The sequence below is a fragment of the Gastrolobium bilobum genome, unplaced genomic scaffold, assembly GCF_033153095.1.
Source record: "Gastrolobium bilobum isolate Gb01-03AN ecotype WA unplaced genomic scaffold, APGP_CSIRO_Gbil_v1 utg333, whole genome shotgun sequence".
Lineage (NCBI taxonomy): Eukaryota > Viridiplantae > Streptophyta > Magnoliopsida > Fabales > Fabaceae > Gastrolobium > Gastrolobium bilobum.
The window spans coordinates 81,854-108,754 of record NW_026898265.1 but is presented as its reverse complement, the minus strand read 5'-3'; the positions used below and the strand labels follow the sequence as shown (position 1 = coordinate 108,754).

At 35.8% G+C, this 26,901-nt stretch overlaps 2 protein-coding genes across 4 annotated transcripts; both read right to left on the bottom strand.

The window, feature by feature from the left end:
• Positions 1–293: 293 nt before the first annotated feature.
• On the bottom strand, positions 294–15,492 carry LOC133314346 (ribonuclease J-like). Of its 2 annotated transcripts, XM_061515816.1 has the most exons (17): positions 15,183–15,492; positions 14,776–15,010; positions 14,528–14,651; positions 14,266–14,322; positions 13,339–13,530; positions 13,178–13,255; positions 10,015–10,197; positions 9,829–9,909; positions 9,043–9,108; positions 8,850–8,942; positions 8,431–8,556; positions 6,333–6,446; positions 6,099–6,194; positions 5,904–6,001; positions 5,425–5,825; positions 4,222–4,691; positions 294–791 (listed from the first exon to the last, which is right to left on the bottom strand). In XM_061515816.1, exons 1-17 carry the CDS (start codon positions 15,280–15,282, stop codon positions 696–698), a joined length of 2,610 nt encoding a protein of 869 aa, XP_061371800.1. In that variant the 5' UTR covers positions 15,283–15,492; the 3' UTR covers positions 294–695. The 2 variants fall into 2 exon arrangements, with proteins under 2 accessions (XP_061371800.1, XP_061371801.1); XM_061515817.1 differs by lacking the exons at positions 13,178–13,255; positions 13,339–13,530.
• Positions 15,493–17,474: 1,982 nt separating this feature from the next.
• LOC133314354 (cycloeucalenol cycloisomerase) lies at positions 17,475–26,565 on the bottom strand. 2 transcript variants are annotated; one of them, XM_061515831.1, is made up of 9 exons: positions 26,438–26,565; positions 26,158–26,294; positions 25,898–25,981; positions 25,577–25,635; positions 25,000–25,069; positions 24,309–24,419; positions 24,040–24,231; positions 18,054–18,151; positions 17,475–17,891 (listed from the first exon to the last, which is right to left on the bottom strand). In XM_061515831.1, the coding sequence occupies exons 1-9, from the start codon at positions 26,439–26,441 to the stop codon at positions 17,699–17,701; spliced, it is 948 nt and encodes a 315-aa protein (XP_061371815.1). In that variant the 5' UTR covers positions 26,442–26,565; the 3' UTR covers positions 17,475–17,698. The 2 variants fall into 2 exon arrangements, with proteins under 2 accessions (XP_061371815.1, XP_061371816.1); XM_061515832.1 differs by lacking the exon at positions 25,000–25,069 and having other exon boundaries at positions 25,594–25,635.
• Positions 26,566–26,901: the final 336 nt, after the last annotated feature.

Sequence of the window (26,901 nt, the reverse complement as noted above, 5' to 3'; positions counted from 1 at the left end):
ACTTGAATCATTTGACCGGTATTATTCTAATTGAACCAGTGACTTTGAATTTGAATCATTGATATGCAATTATTTTAAAAATTTAATAGCTCTGCTTGAGCCAAATTAGTTGGTAATTGATGAACTGCTGGAGAAATAAAAAAATAAATAAATTATTTCTCGAGTCTATTTTTTTGCCCTTTTTATTATTTATTTTTTATATAATATACTGAACCTAAAACGAACAAATAAATATATGGCCTGGGAATTTAACAAGCAGGCACTAGCAAGTACAAGCATCAAGACTTTCCTTTCACTACTCAATGTTGTCTGTTGCCAAAAAGCAAAAGACTTTTCCATGGTTGCTCATGGCACCCAACATGTGCCATCAACAAAAATAATGAAATTAATTATCACATAAATATTAAACAAAGGAAACAAAAAAAGGGGGCTGGTATTTTAGGTGGAATAAGACATCCCTTAAACCCAGATACTTCCCCTCATTAGCTGGTGTTAGTATAGAAGCCAATCCCTAATATGTTGTCTGTTACCCCTTCAGCCCTCAAAATACTAAGGATCTTCAATGTCATGAGTCCACGTTACAAGAATCATGCAATCGATGGATTAACTTCCCGGTCAGCATGCTCAGACTTGACATTAATTTTAATGTAGAAAGCTCTCCAAAATATTTCTTATCCCGTCAACCACGTTTCAAATCATTTTGTTGCCGGTGCTTCGCTATCAGATATTACTCTTTCCATGTCCTCAAGATATTGCCAACTTTTCTCGCTATCCTTCTCATTCTTGATCTCCTGCTTAAAATATAAATAAGTTATTAGTTGAAACAGTAGCTATCTCATATAATTGTATTTATTATCACTTTGATCGTTGTACAAAGCTGTAGTTTTCTACTTTACACTTGTAACCTTTTCTATTATAAATAATACCAAGACATGAGGTGTACAATGCTTTCATTCACAGTATGTGGTTATCCTTACTCTCCCTATTAATGATAATGAATATAGTTAATATCAAGAGAGACAGAGGTGAAAGAATGTTGTAACCTATTCTTTGAGATGGTATGAGAAAGTTCACAATAAGTGGGTAAAAAAATTGACAGCAATGATAGTAGGTACAGACGACCTATGCACTTTGACATTTACGATCACAATAGAAATCTTCATCCTAGCTGTATCAACTTGTAGGGAGGGACAGCCTCACTCTGCCAAACAACCTCACGCCCAAAGGGTGTAAGAAAACCTCACAAGATCGAAAAAGAAAAAAGGTTTTTCCTATCTTACACAAGAAAACCGGATCAATCACTGTTGTGGCCCAGACTGAAGTAGATTGGTGCACATTATGGGAATTTCTTAGAGAAAGTTTTGACATAAATAGTAAGTATTGTGAAAAGGTTAAACAAAAACTCATACAAATTTCTTTTTTAAAAAAAGAGCCAGTGACCATCAGAATAAGAAATTAAGGCCTGGTTGAATATTGTTTCTAAAAATAGTTTTTTGGTTCTGAGGAAAAAAAAAAACTAGTTTGATAAAGTCTGTTTTGCAAAAACAAAATTTTAAAAATTGTGACTGTTTTTTTGTTTTTAGAATCAAATTTAGAAAATATATCTGAGTTGTTTTTGTTTTATGTTTTGACTTTTAACTTTCAAAATAAAAAAGAAAACACCCGTTTGCGTAACTTATACAAAATAGTTTTTGTTAGAAATTGAATATCCACACAGATGCAAGAGACAACCAGACTTGTATATCTACAAAAAAACTTTTCTTTTCTATTCTTGCTTTCTTGCTCTTTCTCTTTTTCTCTTTATCTACATTTCATACAAACTATCAAAGGCTATTTATAAGCTATAAAACTGACAAACATAACTCCACACATAACACCCTCATTACTTTATAACTGACATAACTGACTCATTAATATTCTAACTGACATAACTGACTCATTAATGTCCACTAACACAAACCTAAGGACATGACTCTTCACCAAAAAACTCTTCACATTTCTATTTTCTATTTTCTATTTTTATCTCATTAAAATTTAACCCAACAAAACTCCCCCTTAAATTTTAATTCTTCTTTTTCGAATTTTCCACCGGTTGATTTTTTTCGCTGCTGCGCTGCTTCCATGTTGCACTCCTTTCTTCAATTTTTTTTTTGTCTGGCGGTTCCTTCATTGGTGGAAGATAGACAGTCTTGAATTTTTCTCCGTCGACCTCATCCTCCGATATACTTCCACATCCATTCTTACACGTATGATCATCACACAAGTCATCATACTGATCTATCTGTATCACTATAACGTCCCATTAGTTTTACAACACCTATGCCAATTTTAATACTTTCAGATTCAACATGTGCTACATTAATAGCACGTTGGGCCTCTTCAACCACAGTAACCCCATCACTCATTGAGGACCGTTGATTCCCATCATCAAGCAAATAACTCAACTCATCATTTTCTGATTCCGCCCTACGATCTTCTTCTGGTTTACGCTTGAGCCAAAATGATTCCTCCATAAAAGTAACTCTAGGATTCTCATCGCCGGGTTCCCTATCCACAATCACACCTTCCATTTCTCTGCTCTCAGTTTCTTCATCGCCGGGTTCTTCTTCATCGAGAAGAGCTTCCACGCGCCTCATCAATGGAATCTCAGACCACCGTCCTCCAGGGAAATGGTCTCTTTTCGGTGGTGTCGACATCTTCCACTTCCACCATAAATTCAATGCAGTCTCCAACTTCTGACTTCCAACCCGAATCGCGCCTATGTCGGTCTCCGACATCAACCTCATCACGCCGGGGTCGAGCTCTTCTCCAAAACATGAACTCAGTGATTTAGCCGGGATCTCCCCCATCCCGGTTATCAACACGGAACTCGAATTCGCGGTCTCCTCCATGCCGGTCTCCATCAAGCACCTCGGCTTCTCAATCTCCTTTCCGATTTTCGACTTTGTCTCCAGACACTCAGGTTCCACGAAGTCTTCTACCTCGACAATGGACTCGTCGTTCCCGTCCTTCTCCGCTTCGATCTCGGCTCCTTCATTCTCCTCATCTTCTATCTCGGCTCCTTCGCTCTCCTCCTCTTCTATCTCGGCTCCCTTGGCCGCAGTCATCTCTATCGTCTTCTTCTCCGAGTCGTCTCTTACGCGCTCCGACACGTCAATCTCCTCCGCGGATGCGTTGCCGTTGGCAACCTCGGATTCCGCCATCTCGGTCTCTTCTTCATCCGCATCATTCTCCTCATCTTCATCATCATCATTGATGATTTCATCTTCTTCATTAATCAGATCAAAACGTCCAGGCAAATATTTTGTTATGAAGGCCATTAGAAAATCCTTCCACATATTATTAAAGTCGCGGCAGTTCCATGTACGGAACCATTTGATTGCGCTTCCTCTGAGTCTTCTCATGGCTACCTGCCATTTGTCCTCCGTCCAGATTTTTTCTTTCCGAAAATGTTCCTTCAAACAGAGAAGCCAATCTAATGCTTCATCCTTATCTCCATGGAAGAGTGGCACCTCCAACTCGCTCTTTTTCTCCATAGCTCTGATACCAATTTGTTATGAATTTGGTATCTACACACAGATGCAAGAGACAACCAGACTTGTGTATCTACAAAAAAAACTTTTCTTTTCTATTCTTGCTTTCTTGCTCTTTCTCTTTTTCTCTTTATCTACATTTCATACAAACTATCAAAGGCTATTTATAAGCTATAAAACTGACAAACATAACTCCACACATAACACCCTCATTACTTTATAACTGACATAACTGACTCATTAATATTCTAACTAACATAACTGACTCATTAATGTCCACTAACACAAACCTAAGGACATCACTCTTCACCAGAAAACTCTTCACATTTCTATTTTCTATTTTCTATTTTTATCTCATTAAAATTTAACCCAACAGTTTTAAGAACAAAAAAATCAGAACACAATCAAACAGACCCTAATTTTCTTTTTTCACAGCAACTGATATAGAGGTTTCCTTAAGGTCAGTTTGGTATGGGGGTGAAACTAGGGGTGAAAATTTCATGGATCGGTTTTAAGCACAATTTTACTAATAAAGCTCATCCATGAATTTTCCATCTCATTTTTACCTCGTACCAAACTGCCCATTAAACTTAATAAGCAGTCCGCCAAGAATTATGGATGATTATTTTAAGTAATTATACGTTTTCTTCATAATATTAACATCAAGTTGCTTAAAAGAAAAACAAACCTTATATTTTAGTACCAAAGATGTCCACAAAGATTTGCACTGTCCAGGACTTTTGCTGATCCCATCAGCCATCAAGTTTTGAGATATCTCTTCCCAGAGGGCCATCCGTCCCTTCACAATTTGAAATCTGTCACGTAGTTCCATGCGCATGCCAATCAGCTTCTTAATTTCCTCAGTTTTCCATTTATTTCTCTTCATTGATATTGAAGACTTGGGTTCAGAATTAGACGTTTCTTCTGACTTGGCTTCGTCAATGTCTTCATAATCATCTTTCTTCAGATTGCGCTTATGCTCCTTGTGTGAAACATAACCATTGTTAGCTTTGATTGACTTCTCAACTGGTAATGGTGCACTGAATGGTTTCCAAAATTCATCTGAATCCTCTGAATCAAATAAATCACCCTGAACTCCACTTGAAGTAGTTGTGTCTTCCTCAGGTAGTTGTCCGTCAATAGCAATGCCATCATCATCTACACTAATTAACAGAAAATGGGGGAGAATAAACTCAAAAGATGTAGGCTTAAAAAATTTCATCAGAAGAAATTTATGTTGAAAGTCACAAATGTCTCTGCACCAACTATAAAAAAAGTCACATGTAGTGTTTATAAATGATGGAGATCCATTGTATTCTGATGTTATTTTACTGCATAAACAACAAAATCATCTGATTATTAAAGAAACTTACTGTCTCTTACCCATCTAAGAACAAGCATAATCCAAGACATTCATATTGTCAATTGCTTTACACAAAGTATTCCATGTAAAATTTACTAGTAAATGCATTTGAAACCATATGAATCCATCATCTCAAGATTCACAACAAAAGCGAACCAACTTGAGAGCAATCAAAACTCATTTGGGGAATTAAATTGACCTTCAATATTGGAATGGTTTGAGAAGGACATTGCTAGAGTGAAAATCATAAGTAGATTGGTTTACGTATAAAAGCTTGCTTATGTTTAAGGAACAAGAACACTTTAGTCTGGGTGAGAGATGTTGCCATGCTCTCCTAGCCAGGCAAGCAACAATCATCTAGAGGGAGATCAAGACAAATCCCTCAACTCATTAAGAAAGTGGGTTCAAAAGAATCATGTAAACATACACTTAACATCACATATTTAATAAAATGCAAATACAAGCACAAAAGCAAACCAACCAGTTCTGCAGTTCTATATATATTCCTCAAATGCACATTGATGTTACCTCTTATTTGCAGCGTGACTGTCTGATTTTCCTTCCCATGTCCATCCAGCGCTTTTCTTAATGTTGATATTCCAGGACCCACATGGGATTTGCCAGACAATTTTGTGTTTATCTCATCAGCAAGAACGGCTGCAGGATTTTCTATGGCAATGGCAATAACTTCAGGCCGTTTACCACAGTACTTCCTCACCACCTTCCTCAACACCTCAGACACAGTTCTTTCCATGTGAGCCAGTGGACAGTTTACAGGGCAGCTTGAAAGAGCTGCATGAGCAGCTTTATAGAGTGCATCCATTAATTTCCCTGTGTCAAGCCATAGGCATCTTGTGGTAATTCTTATCTTCCCTTTTAAGGTGTTTTCAGCCAAACTCTCTAAATTTTTAGGGCGAAATATTTCCATGCTGGAAAAGATAAATATTAGGATGTCACTAAACATGTCATACTTCTCTTTAACTTACTTTAAAACTTGAAAGATTTACCTAACCACAATGATGCCATCTAATGCAATTCTCAATCTTTCATCAATGAAGAGTTCGCTTGATGTACCAAATGCTCTGTCGCCATCACTATATTTCAACTGCATGAAAAAGGAAACCAAAAAATGAAATAAAAAATCTCATAAATTATTAAATAATTTCTAAAAATAAGCCAACTGAATACTGAGGGCCACCAACCTGTAAATTCTCTTTTCCAAGGGAAATGAAACCGTTAGAAAGGACTTTTCTATTTCTCAAATGTGAAACACCAAGCATCTCTCCATTCTTAATAACCTGGTGCATAAACCTCGTCAGTTCCTTCAAAATTTTATGTTAGAATTCATATGATATGTTAATATATATCTCGTTGTTACAAGCCACTAGTTTCTTCTCCATTACATCACAGCATCTGCTAAGGAGGCAATGACTCACAGCAGTGTGCCGAATGCCAGTTGATTTTCCAAGTAATTCATGTTCCTTCAGGAACAAGAGTTCTCCATGTATGGGAAGAAAATGTTGTGGCTTCACTATTCTAAGTACTTCCTCCTGCAAAAATATATATTTTCTTTTACTCTTTATTAACATGTCATATCAGACAAAAAGCATATATGGAAATTATCTTAAAAGACACATTACATGAATGAGTACACTGAAAGGCATCTGAACAAAATAACTGGTTTGACAAGACCTGATCATTCATGACATTTGTTAAATCTCACTATCTGGATATCTAACCAGGAAAAGAAGACAATCACATAATTTTTCTTTCCCCAAATACTAACGAGAACATTGAAGACTTTGGAAGGTGAAATTAGGATGTAACCATGTCCAGTTTCTTTCAAAATCAAGGATATTTTTTATTCTCTCCTTAGTAGAATAGTAATACTGATTTTATAATTGCTACATATATTGCAAAAGCATTGAATTGACAAGGATGAGAAAATGAAAATAGTTAATGATAAAATGAATAAAGAAGAAATAAAGAAACTGTTAAGAGTGTTAGTGTTAATAGTGTAGAAGTCCCACATTGAGTGTGTCTCTTTGTATTCTTCAATTGGTTTGCTATATAATAGCACCAATGTTGTGTAGTTTAATATAACAAGGATTACTATCATTTCCTCTTGTATCTATGATATTCAACATGGTATCTAGAGCCTAACAAGAGGAATCTTAATCCGTTTAACTTAGTTCTATTTTCCATAATTTCAATATGGTTATAGAGAGATATCACCCTCCTTGAGAGATTCCCGTTGCTATTTCTTTTTCAGGTTTTTCTTAGTATGCTCTGTGACTGCAGCTTAGACTGATCTGTCACATCAGAAAAGAATGATCCTTGGGAAGTTGTTGGGTTGACCACCGTTGTCATTGACCGACCACCGTTGACCGCGTCGTCCACCGTTGACAGCCGTCTCCGGCGACTTTTCCGGTGACTTTTCCGATGACTTTCCGGCGACTTTTCAGCGATCCACCACCGTCTCCGATGACTCTTCCGACGACCCACCGCCGTCTCTGGCGACTTTTCCGATTCTGCGAAACTTTGTTTTTCTTTAATCTTCTTTCTTCCCAAGATGGAGTATTTATACTATTCATCATCCATCTTGAGGGGGAGCACTGTCCAAGTTGCTGATGTTGTCTCCGCTGATGTTAATTCCGACACCGAAGTTCCTCTTGAGGGGGAGCACTGTCCATGTTGCTGATGGTCATTCCAGCACAATTGTCTTTGCCGATGATAATTCCGGCACTGTTTAGAAGTTCCTCTTAAGGGGGAGCACTGTCCATGTTGCTGATGGTCATTCCAGCACAATTGTCTTTGCCGATGATAATTCCGGCACTGTTTAGAAGTTTCTCTTGAGGGGGAGTACCGTCCATGTTGCTGGTCATTCCAGCACAATTGTCTTTGCCGATGATCATTCCGGCATCTTCCATGTTGATGTTCATTTCGACGCCATTTTTAGCACATTGTTGATTTTTGGTTTCTCATTTAGGAGATTTATTTTGATGTTATGTTACTTGGTCTTTCTTGTAATAAGCTTGTAGCATAGTCAAGGGGAAACCACGGCTGCTCACCAACTGTTAAATGAAATGTCTGAGAGGGATCTTGATGCTGATGTCCTGGTCAACTCAGTTGTCTTTGCCGATGATAATTCCGGCACCATCCATGCTCTGATGTCCATTCCAGCACTGTCTCTTTATCAGCTCTTCAGACTGATGGTCATTCCAGTTGATTTGTTGTACTTAGTCATTTCATTTCGTTGATGTAGCATTGTTGTTTTTGGTTCCTAATGGGAGTATTATTTATGTATCAAGCTTGTAGCATATGATCTATATGCTACAGCTTGAGGGGGAGTGTTAAGAGTGTTAGTGTTAATAGTGTAGAAGTCCCACATTGAGTGTGTCTCTTTGTATTCTTCAATTGGTTTGCTATATAATAGCACCGATGTTGTGTAGTTTAATATAACAAGGATTACTATCATTTCCTCTTGTATCTATGATATTCAACAGAAACATTGACATTTAATAAGAAACTTACCAATTCTCCACGGTATGCATGACCAGATGTGTGCAGACCTTCATTTTTCCCCATAACTATTGTTGATCCTATCTCTGATATGCGGTTTAGCATTTTCATCACACGAGACTCATTACCAGGGATAACCTAACAGTTTGATTTTGAATCAAAGGACAAATTATACAATGCAAACTGATTTGTTGATAAAAAAATTTAGAAATGTTACTCATGTAGGAAAAAAATTTCAGAAATTAACACGAGAAAGGTCATGCAGAAAAATCCAAAGTTGTCACTAAAATGGATTGAATGTAAAAATAGTATATTGTAAGTTCATACACTGATATCAATTCATTAGCAACAGGTTCATTTAGTCATACTACACATGCTTTAGCCTTTAGATTAAGTAAAACGCAAATAACTAATACAGTATTTTATCATACCTTTGCTGAATACAAAACAACATCTTCCTTAGTTAGTTTGAAAGCATGACTACTTCCATAAGATGCAAGATTCAAAGCAGCACGTGGTTCTGCCTGACACAATATAACATATTTGCTCATATGCCGTAACCTTGTCAAATGTGTGCAATTCATAAAATTAGGCAGTCTTTTAAGGATCTTGAAAGTAACTTACTTGAGAGCCTGTTGTTACAATTAGCAAATCCTTTGGAGCATAAGCATCAATATCCTCTGCTTTCACCTATGTAAATTTTGAAACAACATAATGCAGGGCAAGAAACATGAGACTCACAAAAGCTGTTATAAATACAAGGATAAAGATGAATACGTTCCAGTATAACTTTAGAAACACAAATGGTGCACAAATAACGAATAAAACAAGTAATTATTTAATTAACATGAAGACAGATCAGATACATACAGTTTGACAAATAGTTATAGGTTCACAAGTGGTCAAAGTAGTAAGTATTGCCTGGAAATTCTAACAAAAGAGTGAAGATTGAAATATGTCAAAGAAACCACTTGACCATAAAGTTCAAGCTGGTTAACAAGGCCAGAGGAGAATACTATTTATAATTGTAACACACCATCTAACATCAAAATCTACTAGTCTTGAAAGCATATGCTTCACTCTAGCTTGAGCTAAAAGTCCAAAGTGCATATATTGAAGAATGAGTTTTGAATCACTAATAAAGGTAAGAAGGCCAAGAAGTTCACAGACAAGACAAAAATACTGTATTTAAAGGACCACATAGAACCTCTTAAAATCAATGTAGTCAAATGCACTGAGGCAAGGTGCTAAAAGGGGCTCCTAATTTAAAAAAAGTTGGCAAAATTCATAAGTGGTGATTTATCTACTTGCACTGAATTTCCACTAACAACCAAGTTAATAAAACAATCTGATCAGCACTAGACTCAGCTGTGGTCCAATTCTGGAGTAAAGTCTCCGAACATTTATTACCAGAGTGGATGGATCAAATGGAGCCTTTCCATCCTTCCAAGCTGCATCTAAATACGTCCTTAAAGACATGCCAACAAATACCTGATATAATAATCATCGAATTATAATCTTTTAACGTTTTTGTCATTCGAAACAAGAAAACCATTCTCAATTGCGTTAAAGTATACCAGCAAGGGAGAACATTACCAACTTTCTGCCAGTTAAATTAGCAGCAGCTTTCACACTTCCAAGCCGATGTAGATTTGATGCGAATTGGGTTGTAATAACCCTTCCTTTAGAAGCTGAAATATGCCTCAATAATGCATCTGCCACAACAGATTCACTGGTTGTCCTTCCAGGCGACAATACATTTGTTGAATCACTCATCATCTGAAAAGAAATGACTGAAGCAATGTTTGTTTCTCTCTTTTGTCAACATCTAACAAAAAACAGGGAAAAGAACCCATATTTGATTTGAAGAAAAAAAGAAATAACAAAAAGTCTATATGATTATGCAAAATTCTAAACACATGTGCATCTGGCATCTTAAGACCAATATCTTTTATATCTCATAGGCTCATAGCAATATTCAAAGAGCAGAACAAAAACAACAGAAAAAAAAATTTCTAACAATACAGAAAAGGAGGGGAAAAAGCATGTTGAAACGAATATGAACTAACCAAATAGAGATTGCGTATTTAAAATTGTTAGAAAATAGTATAAATCATTAAAAAAGCCTTCACCCACCAGCTTAAGCTTTTAGGTTAAATTGGTTCTTTACATGGTATTAGAACCAACCTCGGTGTTGGTATCAGAACCTCGGTGTCACGATTCGATCCTCACCCCCCACTTTCTCTTGCGAAATCTCTTAGCACAGATAGATTGGGCCTAATGCATCATCCACCTTTTAAGCCCAATGGGCTCTCGTGTGAGGGGGCGTGTTAGAGAATAGTATAAACCATTAAAAAAGAAAGCCTTCACCCACCAGCTTAAACTTTTGGGTTGAATTGATTCTTACAAAAATGTATGTCACCAAATAAAAATAATACAACTTGAAATTTAGAAAAAGTTGAAACATGTTATCCTTCACGTAGTTCTACCAGCACTGCCATGAAAGCCATATTCAACTTAATAGGGATTATTTGGGTACCTCCTAGACAACACCACCATAATTGTAAATATACACCTCAAGGAAACTGCTAGTCACTAGCCTATAAAACCTCCATGGTCTTCAAATTGCATCAAGTTCATCTCTTCCCTAATGCTAAATCCAACGAGTAAGCTCAAGATAAATTATCAAAAACCTAGAATAAGTATTAGAGATTCAGGTCCCAAGTTAGATGCATCAAGGATGAAAATCAAAAACTTTTGGTGAGAGATAAAGATATAAATGAAAGATGGATGAACTACTTCAACAAGTTATTTAATGGGGATAGCGATATAAGCGAGGTGGACTTTGAGGACGCCTATGATGATTTGAATAGAAGATTTGTGTGTAGAATTAATAGACATGAAGTTAAGGAGGCTTTAAAGAGGATGAAGACTAATAAAGCCTCAGGACCTTATGGTGTCTCTATTGAAGTGTGGAGAGGTCTGGGGGATGTGGCAATAAAATGGTTGACCAATCTTTTCAATAAGATTCTTCAGACAAATAAGATGCCTGATGCATGGAGGAAAAATATGATTGTGCCTATTTACAAAAATAAGGGAGATATACAGAATCGTTCTTACTATAGAGGCATTAAGCTAATGAGCCATACTATGAAGTTGTGGGAGAGAGTTATTGAACATCGCTTGAGGAGAGATACCAAGGTTTCTGTAAATCAATTTGGATTTATGCCAAGAAGATGTACCATGGAAGCCATTTTCTTGATGCGACAATTAATGGAAAGATATTGAGAAAAGAAGAAGGACTTACATATGGTGTTCATAGATCTTGAGAAAGCATATGATAGGGTTCCAAGGAAAGTTTTATGGTGGGTTCTTGAGAAGAAAAAAGTACCATCAAAGTATGTAAAGGCAATCAAGGATATGTATGATGGGGTTACTACATGTGTGAAAGCTTGTAACGGAACATCAAGTTATTTTCCTATCACGGTAGGTGTACACCAAGATTCGGCTCTAAGTCCTTATCTCTTTGCCTTAGTTATGGATGAACTAACAAAAGATATTCAAGAGGAAGTGCCATGGTGTATGCTTTTTGCAGATGATATTGTGCTTATTGATAAGAAAAAAGATAGTGTTAATAGAAAAATTGAATTGTGGAGAAGCACGTTAATCTAAAGGATTCAGGTTAAGTCGAAGCAAGACTGAGTATTTGAAGTGTGAGTTTCTCTGGTAAGAGATGTAGACCAAGATCCCATGCATCTAAGTGGTCAAGAGGTACCTAAGAAAGATGCTTTTAGATACCTGGGATCCATTTTGAAAAAAGGTGGAGAGATTGATGAGGATGTAAATCATAGAATCAGAGCAGGGTGGATGAAATAGCGTAGTGCATCTGGGTTTTTGAGTAACCACAAAATCCCCCTTAAGTTAAAAGAAAAATTCTATAGAACAGCAATAAGACCTGCAATGCTATATGGAGCTGAATGTTGGCTAGCACATAGGCAACATGAGCATAAAATAGGAGTAGCAGAGATGAGGATGTTAAAGTGGATGTGTGGTTATACGAGGATGGATAAGATAAGAAATGAAGACATTCGACGAAAGGTGGGAATACTAACGGTGGCTGAAAAGATGAGAGAACATAGATTGAGGTGGTTTGGGCACATAACGAGAAGGCCCCTGGATGCTCCCGTAAGAACAAAAGTTTGTTACCAAGAGCTCAACACAAAGAAAGGTAGAGGTAGACCGAAACTTACTCGGGGGAGGGTAGTAAAACAACTTAATGGAGTGGGATATAGATTGGCGGACAGTGTGCGTTAGAACAAAATGGAGAAGAGCTATAAGCATGGTGGAAGGTTAGACCCGTTGATATTCTTATGTTCCAGATGGTTCTTTTTAAGCCCTTTTCCTCTTCATTTCCCCTTCTTTTATTACTTTTATATTTATATATATATATATGAACCCAGGAAACAGACTCTTTGCAATTATGCAAGAGTAAGGCTGCGTACAAGGATTTCCTCCACCCCACACTCGCTAGTCGGGTTTAACGGGAAGTGATTTTATATATATATATATATATATATATATTATTACTATTTTATTTATTTTTATTTTTATTTTTTTTTATTTTGTTATCTTTTTTCAACCTTTTCGTATATTTTATTTGGGTTCATCTACCACCGACCCCAATTAATTTGGGATAAAGGTGTAGTTGATGTTGATGTTGATGTTGATGTTGAAGTATCAGATATCCAAGGTGACTTACCAATGTTACTCCTTCTTTAGAGAGTTCCTCTAAAGCATCACGATCAAAGACTTTCCCATCTAGTGGTGTCTCATCAATCTATTAATGAACTTCTTCAGCAACAGGAGATTCAAGGCAAATGAAAGGGACAATGCACCGAGAAATATAAATAAAATTCTGACCTTCCAGTCCCCAGTGTGAAGAATAGTACCATCAGAACAGCGAAGAACTAGTCCACAACAATCAGGAATAGAATGGGTCACCCTGATAGGTTCTATCTCAAAAGGCCCGGCCACAAACTTCTTCTTTGTTCTAAATACTTTAAGTCTAGACGGAACAAAAATACCATGCTCCTTCAGACGTTTTCTTATAAGCTGTTAAAAAGAAAAAGTATCATTTTCTCCAGACTGCAATGAACAAAATAAGCAATGCAAAGAACAGATATTTGGTGACAAAATTGTGCCACGACTTCTTAGCAATAATAGATATCAATTACAGTGACACAAAATGAAGAAATCAAACTAACATCAAACTGCTATTACTTCCTACGACAATATTGTTGATCAATATGGCACTCGAACAAAAGCTAGCTCGAAGGTTCTTTACATGGTATCAGAGCCTCGCCGCCCCCCACTTTCTCTTGTGGCGTTTCTTAGCACGGGTAGGCTGAGCCTGTTGCATTGTCTACTCTTCAAGCCCAATGGCCTCTCGTGTGAGGGGGCGTGTTGAGATATATAGTCCCACATTTGTTGTATGTGCAACTAATGTGAAGTTTATAAGATCTTGGGCACTCCCACCCTTCGAGCTAGCTTTTGAGGTGGTGTATCCCAAGGTTCTTTACATGGTATCAGAGCCTCGCCGTCCCTCACTTTCTCTTGTGGCGTTTCTTAGCACAGGTAGGCTGGGCCTGTTGCACTGTCCACTCTTCTAGCCCAATGGGCTCTCGTGTGAGGGGACGTGTTGAGATATATAGTCCCACATTGGTTGTATGTGCAACTAATGTAGAGTTTATGAGGCCTTGGGTACTCCCACCCTTTGAGCTAGCTTTTGGGGTGGTGTATCCCAAGGTTCTTTACATATACAAAGAAAATTTCCGGCCAAATAAATACCTCCATTGTAAAGGAAGAAGCAAAAATTGGTGTATTGGAATCCAATGCTGGGATGACCTGACGAACCAAGGTAATTTATGTTAAGAACAGACATAAAGAAAGGATAAAACACATTGTTATGAATAATCAATTAGAATAAAATTATACAGGGCATAAAGTAAAAGCAAAATACTTTCATATAAGAGAATAACAGCGTTGACAAAGAGTGAATTTCTGTCATTAACAAGTCAAACCAGAAGTCCCATAGAGAAAGAAGCATTACCCAAGGCAAGGCACCAATATGATCTTCATGACCATGTGTTATAACAAGCGCTTCAATTTTGTGGCTCCATTTTCTTATAAATGTTGTATCAGGCATAATCTTCTGAACTCCAAGTTCATCATAGCTGAAACACGAGTGCCACAATTGTACGATGACTTATAAAATGAAATTACAATTTTAAAATTTCAAAAAAGATAAATTATGTTGTTTTAAATGTGGCAAATTGAGTATAATATTAAGGGAATTACTCTGGAAACATGACACCAGCATCAATGAGGATATAACGGTCATGGTTACCAACAAGCATGCAATTCATCCCAATTTCACCGAGGCCACCAATAGGGAGAATACGAAGTGGTGGACCATCAGATCCTTCGTAAAATTGCTCCATCTTGCGTTGAACAGAGTCTTCCATGCTTTTTCGAGGACCTTCTATTCCTCTTGTTCTTTTGCGAGGTACTCTAGAGTTAGATCCATCACTGCCTACATTACAAACAAACAATATGAATTAACCATAAACATAATAGCCATGCATATATTGCTTGAAAATAATAACTGTCATTACAACACAATATATCTAACATATTACTATATAGTGATGGCATGAACATGAAGTAAAATGAGTTATTCAAATGCAATAAACTATGAATGTTACCATGGAGCGCAGAAAGTGAAACGGAAACGGAAAGCGTGGTTGGTTTTGGACGGAGATAGAGGATGCAAGGAGAGAAGGAGAGAGAAGTAAAAGCAGCCATTTGGTCTCAGCGTTCGATTGCAAAGCGAAAACCCTAAGCTAATGCTATGCTATGTTTAGATTACAAGTTTGAGAACTTAGAAGCTAATGCTACTGCTACTTGAGTTCTCTTCACTGGTTCCATAGCGGGAAATGGAGAGTCGTTGATGATTGTCATTGATTGAGGTTCATAAATATCTTTTTCTTATCAATTTCTCCCACACGTGTGGGAAAACCCTTCCTTCTTTCATCTATACTCTCTAACGTCCTCAATTTTTTTTAATATTTATAAGGATTTTTTTTTTTATTGCAGAAAATATTTTTTTATCATATTGACATAAAAGTGAATGGATCTCACTAAATTTTTCTTTCTCTTAACCAAAAAATTGGGTCGAATCATGAACCGAACCGTCCCATAAAATAACTAATTTTTAAAAACCAGTTCATGAACCGAACCAGATTTTAGAACCGGTTTAAGAACTGAACCGTTTTCGAATCGAACCGAACAATTTTCAAACCGAACCAAATTAATTTTTATAACTTTATTTTTTAAATTTTTAATTTTTTTCTTTTCAAAAGAGGGTCGACCCGAACTGGTTCCGAACCGGTTCCGAACCGAACCAAACCACTTTCGAACCAAACCATTTAAATCAATTCGGTTCGGTTTTTCAAAAAATCCGATTCGGTTCGACCCATGCACATCCCTACTCTTTGCAAATGAGAATCTCTCACTTTTATATGAGTGTGACAGAGAAATATTTTATGCAACAAAAACAAAAATGTTAAACCCTATTTATAATTATTAATTTCATTAGTTGTTTTACAATTTGGGTTTAGGGTTTAAGTAAAAATGTCACTTTATTGCTTAAAATGAAAAAAAATTATAATTAAGAGAATTAAAAAAAAGTAACTTACTCTATATTTGTAATTTATGATTCCGTACTTTTTTATCATATACAAATTTTTTAAAAAAATAATAATTTTCTTAAGATATGTTTAATTTATAACCGACCCCAACAAGATTGAGATAAATATGTTGTTGATTTTGATGTTTAATTCATCACTATTAAAATCCATCTCACATGATTACCAAAAAAAAAAAAAAAAATCCATCTTACGTAATTAAAATATATTTTATTTTTATCTATTTTATAGTATTTACTACTATTTCACAAGGATTCCACATTTTTATGACTAGTTTTTGTACATTTTATTTTAAATTATTTATTCAACGGTTTAAAGAAAATATAAGAAAATAGGTATAAATACATTTTATTAATTATCTAATGACTAACGATAAATTTAAAAAAGCGAAAATTATATATATTTTACTTTTTTAGTTATAGTCATGATAATCAACTTATGTTACATACTTTTTACATACAAATAAGTTTTTAATTATACCATCATATAAAGCGAATAATCTTGTTTACTTATATTAATGATTATTTTGTTAAGAGATTAATTATTAAATAATTGTGATAATTATATAATTTTGAATAAATTTGATAAAGATATGAAGACAACAACTCAAGTTTAACATTATCAGAAAAAGGTTAAACGAATTCAGTCATATTAAACTTTATTACTAATTCTAAACTTTATTAATAATTATTATCTATGATTAACCTAATTAAAGAAATTAAGCTGATCTAATCATTTTGGGTTTGATTATATTTTTTACCCTAAAAAAAATCCTTAGTTAAATATTTAGTATAAAATATTCCTATACAAAGAACCATTAATTTTCATGCAAAGGAAATATATTTTCACGACCAACTTGGCTTTAGATATTTTTTTTAAAAAAAAAACTAATAATAATTGTATTGATCTGCTTTTTCTTGTATTCATTCCATTGATGATTGATCAATTCGCGCCTTCATATTTCACAAGCTACTTGGTTGAGCATATATCATGCAGATGCTAGTCGTTCCATTCCTACAATACAGACCATACAATCAAATTTTCATAAACTTTGATACACTTCGAAAATCAACCCTTTACCATTCTTTCCGTTCGTGTTATGAATTTTCTACACTCACTACGTTAATCATATAATACTAGAAGACTCGATTTTATAATCATTTTCAGCTAATTTACAGATCACTTTTTCTTCATTTTAAATGTAGGAGTCTAGTTAAAATACGAAAACAAAAAAATAAAACAAACAAAAATGCAGAAAGGATAGGGCCAAGGAACTGGATTGTCATTAATTTCAATAGACACTACTAAGTCACCTGCGTTGACTACTACCTCATGCAACATTAAAGCACTACAAACACAACATTGATCTGATCATGAATTTAGCATTAGTACAAGGATTATCCAACTTTGGTTTCTTCTGCAGATTCTCCATATAACAACATATATTTGGATTGCATTGGTGTGTAATGGAAACCATAATCTTTCCATTTTGTGGGTTCTATTCATGTAAAATCTCATGTTAAATTGGCATGTCCTGGAAACCAGGGTAATCCAGCTTGACGACACTGTTTTGCTTCTGGGATTGGAACAATAGGTCCCAGAAAGATGCGCCACAAATCAAGTAGTATTGTGACTAGCATTGCAGCACCCAAAGCATCAACAGCCACTCTGGGTAAGTCCCATTTATCGCCAGGTTTCTCATCAATCCTGCATATTTACATGAATTGCCATCAATAAGATTAGTACAACATTTACAAATATCTCTTTCTTGTGGTAGGGTATGTAACTACTTCTTTCCAAAGAAACAAAGGGGTACATGTTCAAAGAAATTCAAACACATAATGAGGCAACTCAAAACAACTAGCTTACCTTAGAAACATTGGGAAGCTCACGATAAAGTAGATGGCATAAAACAAAGATCCAACTGTGTACATAGATTCTCGATCCACAAATTGATAATAAGGGAACTGCATACATCCAATAAATAACATTATTCTCAGACATATGCATTTCATATCGAAGGTCAACTGCAATGCTAAGAATAAAATTTAGCATCTCACCAAGGCAATTTTACACAAAGATTACAAACACTAAATCTTGCAATACAACAAAAACCCAAAGGCATATCACCCTTAGAAACTAATGTTTTCCACGAAAGAATGAAGTGATTACAGGCCCACTTCATATATAGCTTTCCCAAACTAACACATTGTCAAGAAAGAGAGATGGAGCAAATTTTAAAAATAGAAGAAATAATTTCAAATGACATCTCATGCAGATATACCCTGAAAGATATAGACGTATTGTCATGTTGAGGACTAAAATTAAAAATATAGAAAACTAGGAAATTTCTTGTTTGCCTTTGCTGATACAGTATAAAAAGTTCACATAGATGTAGGCAATAAGTATTTGTAGAATATTCTAGATAGTATTTATTGATGTAGTTGGTAGTTGATATTTATTGATGTAGTTGGTGGTTGTATATTTATTGAAGTAGTTGAGGTAGTTGAATGTACTCAATATAAAAAGGACCCATTGGGTCTCTCAATGAATTAAGAAAGTGTTATTCAGACAAAACACTTCTTCTTTTCTTTATGGTATCAAGAGCTAGTTATATTCCAGTCTCTTCCCCGTTCTGATTTACTTTTAAGACATTTTCCTATTCTTTTTTTTCGTTTTAGCCACTGCCCAAGCCAGAATCCTTACCTAGACACCTCCAACCACGAAACCAAGGCCACCATTAGGTTCAGAACAAAATTCCGAGCCAACCCACAGAAGACCCGTAGCAGTACTGTTCATATTGTAGCAGTACTGTTCATTACTGTAGCAATTACTGTTTCACTGTAGCCAAGATTGCTCTCATTCATTATTTTGGCGAGCAACCCTCTTCCTGTTTTGAGGGTCAAAATCATATTTGGATCAAAATCGTATTTGGAGGAACTTTTTTCTAGGTACCTGTTGTTAGAAAGCCATGGACGCTGAAAATTTTGAAAATTCGTCTTTTCAGAAATTGATGTCTCAACCTGCTGAGGCAACTAGTCATGTTGCTCAAAAAGGTATGGCATTCCATGTTGAACGTAGTAATCGTTGGATCCTTGATTCAGGGGCCTCTGATCACATGATAGGTAATGCAACCTTATTTTTCTCCTATACCCCTTACTATCACCCGTCACGAATAAGAACAGCATATGGGAATTTCTCCACTATTGCGGGAAAGGGATCCATTAAACTTTCTGAGCATATTATTTTGAACTCAGTACTTCATGTTCCCTCTCTTACTTGTAATCTCATCTCTATTAGCAAACTTACTGCTGAGTTGCATTGTGTTGCTAAGTTCTCTGCAAATGCTTGTATCTTTCAAGAACAGGACTCAGGGATGATGATTGGCAGTGCTAGAGAGGAAGAAAGGCTCTACTATTTTACAGAGGTTCATTGTGAAAAGAGGATTTTTTCGAACCACTCTCTATGTTTATCAGATGACTGTAATGATGTTTTGTTATGGCATCGTAGGTTGGGACACCCAAATTTTGTTTATCTCCAGAAGTTATTCCCGAACTTATTTATCAATAAAAAGCCAAGTTCCCTTCTTTGTGATATTTGTCAGCTTGCAAAGCACTCTCGTGTCACTTATTCTCCTAAGAAATATCATGAATCTTCTCCCTTTACATTGATTATAGTGATATTTGGGGACCTGCTCGTGAAAAAAATGTCTCGGGTGCTCGTTGGTTTATTACTTTCGTTGATGATCATTCTAGGGTATGTTGGGTATATCTCTTAAAAGATAAGTCTGAGGCAGCATCCACTTTTAAAAACTTTCATGCTATGATTCAAACTCAATTTCAGACCTCTATCAAAATTCTGCGAACAGACAATGGTACTGAATATTTTAATTCAGTTCTTGGAGATTACCTACATCAGCATGGAATTATTCATCAAAGTTCTTGTCCTAACACCCCTCAACAAAATGGGGTGGCTGAAAGGAAAAATAGACATCTAATTGAAGTTGCTCGAGCTCTTTTATTCACGATGCATGTCCCTAAATATTTGTGGGGAGAAGCCGTCTTGACAGTCTGTTATCTCATTAACCGGATGCCTTCTCGGGTACTAAATTTTCATTCTCCTTTATCCTGTCTTACTAAATCTTTTCCCTCTTTCAGTGCTCTTTCTTCTCTTCCTCCCAAAATATTTGGTTGTGTGGTTTTTGTGCATATCCCTCCACATCACAGGTCCAAACTTGACCCTAAATCTATTCGATGTGTCTTCATAGGATATTCCCCAAATCAAAAAGGTTATAAGTGTTACTCACCTTCTCTCCGTAAGGTTTTTGTTTTCATGGATGTTACCTTTTATGAAACACAATCCTTTTTTTCCCCGACTTCTCTTCAGGGGGAGTCTATTGGTCTTGGTATGGATGAAGATAAGCCTGGGAAACCAAATTATGCTGCTGTCTTACCTTGGCCTTTGGAAACAGGGGGAGTTATTGGGAAGGAAACAGGAGGAGCAACTATACCTGAGTCTAATGATCCTCCTTCTGATCAAGCCACTATACCTGAGTCTAATGATCCTCCTTGTGATCCTCTTGGAAAATGGAGAAAATTTTACAACAGGCGCAAAACACATCAAAATGCTCTAGACTGCCAGGATCCTGACTCGAGTCCTGGTTCCAGCAACCCACTTGAATGCACTAGTACAGCCAACATTGATATGCCTATTGCTCTTCGGAAAGGTACTAGATCTTGCACTGCTCATCCTATTTTCCATTATATCTCATATGAGAAGTTGTCTCCAGATTTTCGTGCTTTCAACACTATGTTAGATAGTACCAGGATACCCAAAAATATTCAAGAAGCACTTGATGACCCAAAATGGAGGAATGCAGTATTAGAAGAAATGGATGCACTTATAAAAAATGGAACATGGGAGTTTGTGACATTACCTAAAGGAAAGAAAACTGTTGGCTGCAAATGGGTATTCACAATGAAATTTAATGCAGACAATAGCATCAATAGGTATAAGGCCAGATTAGTTACTAAGGGGTTTACTCAAACTCATGGGATAGATTATTAGGAGACATTTGCTCCTGTTGCCAAGCTTAACACTATCCGCGTTCTGCTATCTCTTGCCGCCAACCTTGATTGGCCATTGCAACAGTTAGATGTTAAGAATGCCTTCTTGAATGGTGTTCTACATGAGGAAGTTTACATGGATCTACCTCCTGGTTTTGAAAAAGGGAATGGTTCTGTGTGCAAGTTGCAGAAATCTCCCAGAGAATGGTTTGGGAAATTTACACAAGCTGTTAAGGGAAGAGGGTTCACCCAAGCTCAGACTGATCACACTTTATTTTTTAAACACTCCGACAAAGGTAGAATTGCTATCCTGATCGTTTATGTTGATGACATAATTGTCACTGGTAATGATAGCGAGGAGATAACCTCTTTAAAAAAATGTTTAGCTGACCAGTTTGAACTGAAAGATCTTGGATCTCTCAAATATTTCCTTGGTATGGAAATTGCTCGGAGTAAGGAAGGAATTTCTTTAACCCAGAAAAAATACATTCTAGACTTGTTGCAAGAAACAGGTATGCTTGGGTGCAAGCCGGCAGAGACTCCAATTGAAGCTAATATCAAGATGGGAGTTGAGGACGGGGAAGATGTTGATAAGGAGCAGTACCAGAGACTAGTGGGGAAATTAATCTATTTGTCTAACACTCGTCCTGATATTGCTTTTGATGTGAGCATGGTTAGCCAATTCATGCATTCTCCTAAGGAAAAACACCTTAGTGCTGTTTATAGAATTCTCAAGTACCTCAAAAACACCCCTGGTCGAGGAATTCTCTTTAAAAAGGGGAACAAAAGGATGATTGAAATTTATACAGATGCAGACTGGGTTGGCTCTGCAATGGAACGAAGATCTACTTCAGGATATTGTACTTATGTCTGGGAAACCTTGTGACTTGGAGAAGTAAGAAACAAACTGTTGTTGCAAGAAGCAGTGCAGAAGCGGAATTTCGGGCTCTAGCCCATGGTATTTGTGAAGGAATATGGTTAAGAAGGCTTCTGGAGGAGTTAAAGATTTTTTATTCCCTACCTATCAGATTATATTGCGATAATAAGGTTGCTGTCAGCATTGCTCAAAATCTTGTTCACCATGACAGAACAAAACATGTGGAAGTTGATCGTCACTTTATTAAAGAAAAAATTAGAAGACAGTAGTGTATGCTTGTCATATATACCTACCAAGGAACAGACAACAGATATCCTCACCAAAGGATTACTTAAGCCGACCTTTGAGGATTTGATCAGCAAGTTGGGAATGATCAATATATATCTCCCAACTTGAGGGGGAGTGTAGAATATTGTAGAATATTCTAGATAGTATTTATTGATGTAGTTGGTAGTTGTATATTTAGTTGGTAGTTGATATTTATTAATGTAGTTGGTGGTTGTAATGTAGTTGGTGGTTGTATATTTATTGAAGTAGTTGAGGTAGTTGAATGTACTCAATATAAAAAGGACCCATTGGGTCTCTCAATGAATTAAGAAAGTGTTATTCAGACAGAACACTTCTTCTTTTCTTCAGTATTATATATCATGAGGGAGAAAAAAACTGACACAGAGAACTCAAAATTAAATTTAGCTATCTATGTAAGTGCATCCATCTAGAATTATGCACTTTACAGGACCAAAATATAAGCATCAACTTAAGCATAATGGTACATCTTATCATCCAGAATGCCATGCTCATTAATATTGAATCTTGAGTTATCAAAAGACAAGATATCATCTTGATACAATGAAGTATGTATCATCTGGAAGGTAAGAATTCCCAAGTTTATTGGAAGCTTAATCAAGATATTCACTTGAAGGTAGGAAAATTTTCAATAAAAAGAAAAAAATAAGGGAGAAATGTCTAAGATGGTTTGATTGATACATCAAAGAGATGGAGATTCCATAGCATGAAAGAAGCAAGAGAAATTTAGGCAGCAGATATACATTTTACCAAAAGAAAAGGAAGAAAAAGAAGAAGAAAGGTGGAGAAGACTATAAGAACAACTAAATAGAAAATAAACCGATGCAAAAGCTAAATACACAGTGAGATCCTCGATGCAGAATAGCCAAATATACTCATGTAGATTCCCAAAAATTGTATTTACACATTCCAAACTCAAATAAGAAGTCTGGGCTCTGGGATTATTTTATCATTAATAAAACCTTGGAAAAACTTGAAGAAGGAATAAGAAACATCTAAATGCTATGATACCTCAAAAACTACTACAATAATATAAATATTTGAAACAATTCATGAGTCACGACTCAAAATATCTTGAGCCATCAAAAGACAGTGATGTCATTTGATCCATGCTGCTGATCCTAACTGGTACGAAAGGCTTTTGTTGTTGTATCAAAAAATAAGTATAAAATGTGTAACAAATATGTGAAAGAATTTATCATAACAATTCAAGAAATTTGGGTAGGGAAATCAGGATATCCACTTGAAGGTTGGGAATTTTTCAATTAAAAGAAAACAATGTGGAATAATTGTATAATATGGTTTGCCTAACACAATGAAGAGATGGAGGAGGCATTATGCAAAAGAAGCAAGAAAAATTGAAGGATCAAATGTGGATTCCTTGAATTGTACAAATGCATTGAAATTCAAATTGTTGGGGTTAGGCTTTGGGACTACATATTTCATAAATGAAATGCAAGATAAACTTAAATAACAAGGAATAATGAATATATAAAAGCTTTGATAACCCAAAATTATGAATTGCAATCCATGAAAATATTCAAAATTGCAAGACTAACAAAGATCATAATAAAAAAAACCAGAAGAATGATTTGTTACAACATACATTGGAAATAGCTATTGTCTCCAGGTATGCTATAAAATAAGCAAGAGCAAGAATCCAAGCAGCTTCATAAGCCCATTGAACTTTTTCTGGCAAATCAGCAATAAAATGTCGTAATCGGCGCAGTGTCATGTTAGATGCAACATGATATAAGAGGAAGCAAACATGGGTGAGCAGGAATGTTGTGTGCGGTACCTGCCACCATCAAATAGAACAATTCAATAAAGAGTATGTGGCCTCACTAAGAGATAACTTATAGGTCCCTGGCTTACATTGTTCATTTTCCATGATGGAAAGGTGTAAGATGCACCCAGAACTGTGAAAAAGTAATGAGTCCAGAAATAATTCCCAACATAACTGAAGATTATTATCCAGAGACTGGCCTGTCAGCATTACTAATGTACATGTTAGGCTGAGAGTAGGTTGACTAATTAAACACAAACACATAAGTTATATAATTAGATTGGCGCAATTGATTCATTATAAGGATTTTAGAGAAGTAAGTACTATCTTCTTTTTTTTCAATATAACACAAAAATAAAAATTACATATATAAGCATTAAAATCCATTTTAGGATGCAGAACAACTGGGTCCGAATATAAAATGAAAGGAAACTGTGAAGTGAAAAGCCCTCAAACAAGATATGAGAAATTGCATCAATCACAATCAAAGTCATCCCCCTTTTCTAGTAGGAGGGGCTAGCTTCCCTTCTTTTCTGGATCTTAGCTTGACAAGGAAGGTACTAGAAGTTAAGTCCTACAGGCTTTCTGTCTGGAGGGAATCATTTGCTTTAATCAAGAATGTCTCAAATGGATAAATTCACTCAATTCTTATGGTCATGCCCTTTCCAATGTTCCTTTCCTTGCATCATCGAGATTAAAAGTGGGGTTTCAATCTGAAACCTACTTTTTCACTTTATTACTTAGGATATAAACTTATTAAGATTAAGAAAGAAGAGGAACCTTGACACAACAATTGGTGTTGTCGCCATGTGACCCAGACGTCATAGGTTTGACTTGTATAATAAGCCTTCTGCAAATGCAAGGTAAAGTTGCCAACTATAGACCCAAACAAATGGTCCGATCCTTCCCTGAATCCTATGCATAGCGGGAGCTTTATAGCACCAGGCTACCCTTTTATTAAGCTTAAGACACAAATACAAGATGGATAGCAACAAGAAATTGCAAAATAAAGTATTCGAAGTATACCCCACTTGTGATAACTTCAATGACTTTAATGGCAAGTTCTGATCTAGAGAGGCCCCTATTGAAACCTCAGGGAATGAGGGGAATGCATTTTGGATGGATTGAACCCCACAAACAAGCCCCCGGGTCTAAGAATAAGGGAGGTAACAGCTGAGCTGGGCAAAGCGGTTACGGGCTAGATCTACTATGTCCAAGAAACCCCATTTAAAAAAAAAAAAAAAAAAGATTATTTATTAATAAAAATAAGAAGTATAGTTAAAGATACAGCAAAATACATAAAATAACACTCCAATATCACTAAATACAACAATGGCAAAGATTTGGAAAATTTTACCCCATAAAAACACTTGCCTTGACCCAATAACGATCCTTCCAAGGAATGATTTTATCAGCCTGCAAAAATTGATAGTATTAAAAATAAAAAGTAAAATTACACTATTCTCTGTTAACACAGACTATATCAGCAGGAAGATAAACTATTTTTTGGGCGAGTCAGTACAAAAGAAACTACAATAACACATTAGTTCTTGCTAAATAAGGATAAATAGCACAAAGTGAGGCACAACAGGAGAAGCAAGTACTCGTTTAGGCTTCAATTCCCAATTTACTAAAAATGTGATTATAAATATATTTTCTTTAAGGTATTTGAGCATACCTTTCCAACGAGCAGCATTGGAATGCAGAAAGAAGGAACAGCTGAGACCAATCCAAGAAGCAAATACTCCAATTCTGTGAAGTTCTGCCAAGTACCATGATGTTCATTTTGAGCACGAGACAGAAAAAAAAAAAAAAAAAAACTTGCTTTAATTTTGTATTTTATATTAAAAAAAATTACTATTCATAGTATGGATTTTATATTACATAGGATAAAGAGATAGATATGAACAAATGCAAATGGTGGAAAAGGAGGGGAACCTCGTAAAGATTGAAAGGAACAACAATGCCAAGACAAAGGGTGAGCCAAAAGGGGGTGTAGAAAAGGAAGAAGAGTTCTCCCCATCTTTTGCTGGGGTTTGGAGCCAACCACACGCTGGGTTTCGGAGAAGAAGAAGCTGCATATGCAATTGACAAACACAAAAGAAACGGTTTATATTAGAGAATCGTGAAAAGCTCTAACCTTTACCCTTACCCTTACCCGTATTATGAATATGAATAACTCAAGAGATTTGAGAGAAAAAAGGAAATGAAAGAGTACCCATTTTGGAATTCGGATCTTGTTCGACGGATGCGAGATCAGATATGCAATTGGACTGTGGCTTTCCTTTGACTTTCACACTTCACACTTCACACTTCACTTGGGTGACATCGCATGTAATACTGTCCACATTCGAAGATAAAAAAATGTAAATGTTAAAATATAATTTAAAAACTTTTTAGATGCATATTTGTATTGTTTAAAACTGTACGAGATTCTAATTTGATAGTTTCATAATTGTATACTTTCAAAGTGGTGGTATGATAACCGACAACGAAATGTCCCCTGATCTATGTTGGACCGGGACATCTAACAAAACCCCATTTTCGCCCTTACAATTAATTATTATTATTACCTATGATTAATCACTTAATACCTCATTTTCCCCCCAATCTCCTCAACTTCTTTGGATTAGATTTTAGTTCATTCATTTTTAAGATATTATTGTTAAGGTTAAGTTTGAT

Excerpts from the sequence above, each read along its gene's own strand:
- LOC133314346 (XM_061515816.1), bottom strand. The coding sequence starts at position 15,282 with ATGGCTGCTTTTACTTCTCTCTCCTTCTCTCCTTGCATCCTCTATCTC. Across the intron at positions 9,109-9,828 it reads CATTTGATCCATCCACTCTG|GTGAAAGCAGAGGATATTGA; the intron begins GTAATAAATGTT and ends AAATTTACATAG. Across the intron at positions 6,447-8,430 it reads ATGCATACCGTGGAGAATTG|GAGGAAGTACTTAGAATAGT; the intron begins GTAAGTTTCTTA and ends ATATTTTTGCAG.
- LOC133314354 (XM_061515831.1), bottom strand. Across the intron at positions 25,982-26,157 it reads TTCCTTTCAATCTTTACGAG|AACTTCACAGAATTGGAGTA; the intron begins GTTCCCCTCCTT and ends GGTACTTGGCAG. Across the intron at positions 24,420-24,999 it reads ACACCAATTGTTGTGTCAAG|GCCAGTCTCTGGATAATAAT; the intron begins GTTCCTCTTCTT and ends TAATGCTGACAG.